The 5,282-nt window shown below is 45.0% G+C and overlaps 1 protein-coding gene across 1 annotated transcript in view; it reads left to right on the top strand.

The window, feature by feature from the left end:
- LOC113824894 (uncharacterized) overlaps nt 1-2,986 on the top strand; it is a 102,250-nt gene extending 99,264 nt beyond the window's left edge. The window contains exon 8 of the mRNA XM_070133799.1: nt 991-2,986. Coding sequence (XP_069989900.1) covers nt 991-1,349 — 359 coding nt within the window. The 3' untranslated portion in view covers nt 1,350-2,986. The remainder of the gene's footprint in view (nt 1-990) is intronic.
- The last annotated feature ends 2,296 nt before the right edge of the window (nt 2,987-5,282 follow it).

Genomic DNA, 5,282 nt, shown 5'->3' with positions numbered 1-5,282 from the left:
CTTCTCTTCTCTTCTCTTCTCTTCTCTTCTCTTCTCTTCTCTTCTCTTCTCTTCTCTTCTCTTCTCTTCTCTTCTCTTCTCTTCTCTTCTCTTCTCTTCTCTTCTCTTCTCTTCTCTTCTCTTCTCTCCCTCTCTCTCTCTCTCCCCTTCTCCCTCTCTTTCTTACTCTTATCTCTCATCTCTCTCCCTCCTCTTCTCCTTTCCTTTCCTACTTAATCCTCCTACTTTATATCTTAATCTATTTTTTCCCAGTTTTTATTCGCATCTTATTACTCTCCCACTAAAATAAATATCAGGGTAAGAATAAGTGGAAAAAATACCCCCCCCTCCCCTCCTGGTATGGCCTTTTTGACCCTGACTGACCCAGCAGGAGACTCTGGGGCCACGTAAACAAACACTGTTTTTCTCTCATATTCATATTTAGTATTTTTAATTTTGTTTTGTTTATTCTCGTGTGTGTGTGTGTGAATGAATGAAGTTTTAGTTTTAGTTTTTTTGTTGTTTTTTTCTTGATTTTTTTTTGGGGGGGGGGTTGATGATGTCTCTGATTTCTTTCGTCCGTTTCTCTTTTGTCTCATTTCCATTTTTTATTTTTCGTGGTTATGAATGCCATCAATTAAACGTTCAAAAGTAGTTCATTAGTGTCAGTAGATCCAGCCCATGATGAATTTTTACCCCAAGCAAAGTGTATGCAAATCTGTCCACTTTTACGCTTTGCGAATGCCTTGGCGATGATATTGATGACCTCCTTCGCGCGTTTTTGCGTCCCCGGTCCCTTTGACGAGGCTCGCACGTGTTCGGATGCGGCGCGGCGTGACTCAGGACGGAGGCAGCGCAACACGAGTAGTTGAGTTACTGTGTCAACATATAGCCCGCCAGGCTGGCCCGGACGCCCTCGCGCCCTCGCGCCAGTCAGGATTCGCGGGCCGCTGTGACGCGCCGCCGCCCGCGCCCTTTGTCCCTCCTCTCACCCTTGCCTTCTCCTTGCAGACGAGTGCGACGCAGACGGAGGATTGGTCTCCCGGATGATGGGCGGCTCGGCCATGACGCCCTCGGGGCTCTTGCAGGGCTCTCCTCCCACTCTTACGCCCGGCCTCACCTCCACCTCGCGGGCGGACGGCGTGGGCGCGGGCGGCGGCCAGTGCGCGCCCCTCAACCAGCCGTACGCGGGCGACATGTGCACGTACGGCCCCATGTACGGCCCCTACAACTACGGCAGCGTGAAGGCGCGGGGCTCTCCGTACGCGCGCACCTCGCCCGTGTACCCGCCGCCGTACCCCGCGCCGCCGCAGCTCAACTCGCAGCTCTACCGCCAGCCGCCGACCTACCACGACTACTCCTCCAGATAGATCGGCGCCGCCGCCCAGCGAGCCGAAAGCGACCAACTTCCCGCAGTCCTTCTCTTCCGCTGCTACCTGCTCTCTCCCCGCGGCTGCCGCGGCCGCCCGCGGGTGCGGGTGGACCTGGAGGAGGCTGCGGACGCCACGCCGTGCGTGCGACGTGGCCCTTCTTCGGCGGGCTGAGGTGTCGGCGGCGGCCAAGAGGTGGCGGGACCTCCATTGTGCCTCCGCGCCCGATGTTCGATGACGCGACGCCCTCCCGCGCCACGCCCGCGCCCTCCCGCAACTGCAGAGACCGCCACGACGCCGCTCAAAGCGCCCCGTGGCAAAAGGCAGTGGCAGTTGCCTTTCCCGATGTGTAAATACGGCCGAAACTGTGGTCTTGTGGTCATCAAATCGCTGTCGTTTGAGTGACCTGCGAGAGAGAGAGACTTAATGACAGTAAATTTGACATATTTAACACTGTACTTAAGCGCGGCTGTAAAACCGATGTGTTCAGTCGTCTCTACAATATCCACCTCACTCGCTGGATGGAAATGAATGGTTATTTAGTAAAGATGAATCTGTTGCTAATGAATTCCCAAGTGTCTGGTTGTGACGAACGGCAAGTGAAAGGAAGCTTCAGTGACCGTGATAAGAATGCTGCCAGCGAAGACCAGTTTGGAAATATAACAATAATACATCCTTCCTTTTGTAAAAAAATTCTAATAATCAAAAAATTAATAAAGATAGCAAAGAATGGTGCCCAAAATCCAAAATAAAACCACTCACAGTGAGAGACACTTTGCGATAATTAACGGAAGAGTGTTGAGATGTAGATGAAGATGATAAGGACAACTGAAGTATTAAGTGTGACAGCTGTTGAACCTTATCTGATGTTGGTGTGAATGATAATGAATCAACAGTGGTGAAAGTGCATTAAAGAAGATGACATATCAAACGCTGACAACAGAATCGGCAATAATCATGGAACTGGAGGGAAATTAAGCTAAAGATCAGTGTATGCAACAGGATTTGCAATTTCTCGCTAACTCCAGATAATGTATAGGCTGTGATATGTAAGGCTTTTAAGAATGTCACACGGGAATATCTCGTGACATATGGTTGATGTCTTCTCTGCTATTGACTCGCAGTTGACATGATATGTACAATGAAAAATGTTAATTGGCAACCATCAACAGTGGATATTAATGTGCGAAATTATATTCAGAAATTTATGCAGGTAAAGATATATATGTATGTATTAGGATTTTATGTGTTGGTTGAAATGAACTGGAGAAGAAAAGGAAATAGAGAAACAAACAATGAATAGAGAAAAAAAGGAAGATAGGAAGGCAAGTGGACATTCATTTGTTATTTACAGTGTTATTTTCAACTTCGGTGATCAGTTAATATAAATATGATACTTGTAATATTGTCATTAATACGCTTTGTACAGTAATCAGCTAAGTATGCTACTGTAAATATATATATATAAATATATAAATATATCAAAACCAGCTGTATATATCGTGTATTTATAATTACTATCCCTCGTCAGCCTCTTTAGCTTCTTAATGGTTGGAGATCTGCTAAACGTCGAGGGAAATTTGTCAAATAATAAAACGTAAAACAATATTGTCAAATAATAAAAAAAGGAATATATTATATTTGTGTTTCATTTATCCGCAAGTGAGGGGACTAAAATGGAGACAGATAAAGAGACGGATAAGCAAACAGACAGACCGATAGAGAGAGAGAGAGAAGCAGAAACAGAGAAAGACAGAGAGACTGAGTTGAGGGAAAGAGAGAGAGAGAGAAAGAGAGACTGATTGAGTGAGTGAGGGAGATAGAGAGGTAGAAACAGAGACAGACAGAGAGATAATTTAGGGAAAGAGAGAGAGAGAAAGGGAGACTGATTGAGTGAGTGAGGGAGATAGAGAGGTAGAAACAGAGACAGAGAGAGTGAGTTGAGGGAAAGAGAGAGAAAGAGAGAATGATTGAGTGAGTGAGGGAGATAGAGAGGTAGAAACAGAAACAAGAGACAGACAGAAAGAGTGAGTGAGTTGAGAGAATGAGTGAGAAAGAGAGAGAGAGAAAAAAGACAGAGAGAAGCAGAAACAGAAACGGAGACAGAGTGACTGAGTAGAGAGAAAGAGAGAGTGAGTGTTAAGTGCGTGAGAGAGAAAGGAAGAGAGAGAGAGAGAGTGACGATGGGAAAGACAATGGATAATGAAGAGACGTCCCAACAGAAAGTCTGACAAAACACAACCTCATAAAGAAGAGAAATCACAACATTTTGGAAATACAATTAGGAAAACGGAGACAGAAAAATGAAAAACAAAGAAGCAGATGCACCTCAAAGTCACCGTGATGTCTTTCGGCAGCAGTGATGTTCGGTAATTGTCCAAGGAAGCATCTCCCGGTGGTGCTGCAGTGCCATTCTCAGCGCCCGGAGTGCCACGGCTAAGTGGAGGGTCCGGGCTAATGGTGCCGTTTTTCACCGCTCATTAATTCTAACGTGTCAGGCTTATAGCGCCGTGGCAGGAACGGCACCCTGAGGGTAGAGCCACCGCCCTCCGCTAGGCGCTCTGACCGCACTCCATTCTGGCACCCTAGACCTTCATGGCACTCTGATCTCTCACTGGCAACCTGATTTCGCACAACTCTGGCACCCTGACCTCTCACTATCCTGGCACCCTTATTCCCACACTATCCCGGTGCCTTGAAACGCACTATCTTGGCGCCTTATCACCCTGGCACCCTATCCACACTATCTTGACACCCTTATCCACCCTGGCTGGCACCCTAACTTCACGCCACTCTGGCACCTTGATTCCACATCATCATGAAACTCGGAACCCGCAACACTCTGGCACCTGCACCTATACCACCTGATGCCTTTCACCTACCCCTGGCACCCTGACGTTGCATCATCCTGGCACCAGCCCTATCCTATTCTGGCACCCTCACCCCACACCACCCTGGCACCTTGATTCAAAAAGCACCATAACACCCTGACCTTATAACACAGTGGCACCCAGACCCGACGTGACCTCACATCAACCTGGTGCCCAGACCTTACAACACTTTGGCACCCTACCCTGACTCCACACCGCCCTGACCTAAATCAACACCATTTTGGCACCCTTATTTCACACTACATTGGCACGCTTATCTCAATGGACACATAACGATACTTAAAATGATGATAATGATATCAATACAGATAAGAATAAAGATATAAAAGACAGCTAGTGCCAAGACACAAAGACCCTGACTTCACCTGCTCTGGCACCCTGACCCCCCATTGCCCTGGCACTCTGAAGCTATGCCACACTGGCGGTTCCATTGCAGAGAAGGATGATAACATTCATGGGAACTATTATCATGATCATACAGATAACAGCAATGACGATGATGATGATTATGATGGTGATGATGATGATGATAATGGTGGTGGTGATGATGATGATGGTGGTGATGGTGATGGTGATGGTGGTGATGATGATAATGGTGATAATGATGATAATAAGAAGAACATCAATAACAATTATGATAACAATAATTACAATAATGACGACGACGATGATGATAAAAAAGAGCAACAACAACAACAATTATGATAACAATAATTACAATAATGATGATAATGATGATGATGAAGAAGATGATGATAATGATGATAACAATAATAATGATAGTAATACTAATAAGAACATCAATTATAATATCAATAATTACAATAATGATGATGTTGATAATAATGGCAATAGTAATGATAATGATGATAGATGATAATGATGATAACAATACTTGTAATAATTATTATGATAATAATAATTATAGTATCAAAAGTAATCATCATTCTTGCTTTTGATGTTATTATTGTTTATAAAATTATAAGTATCATCATCGTCATCATTATTGATATCATTATCATCACTATTTTTTAATTAAAAT

The sequence above is a fragment of the Penaeus vannamei genome, chromosome 19 (genome assembly GCF_042767895.1).
Source record: "Penaeus vannamei isolate JL-2024 chromosome 19, ASM4276789v1, whole genome shotgun sequence".
In the NCBI taxonomy this organism is placed as follows: Eukaryota; Metazoa; Arthropoda; class Malacostraca; order Decapoda; family Penaeidae; genus Penaeus; species Penaeus vannamei.
The sequence above is the reverse complement of the archived record's forward strand: the minus strand, read 5'-3'. Positions and strand labels throughout refer to the sequence as shown.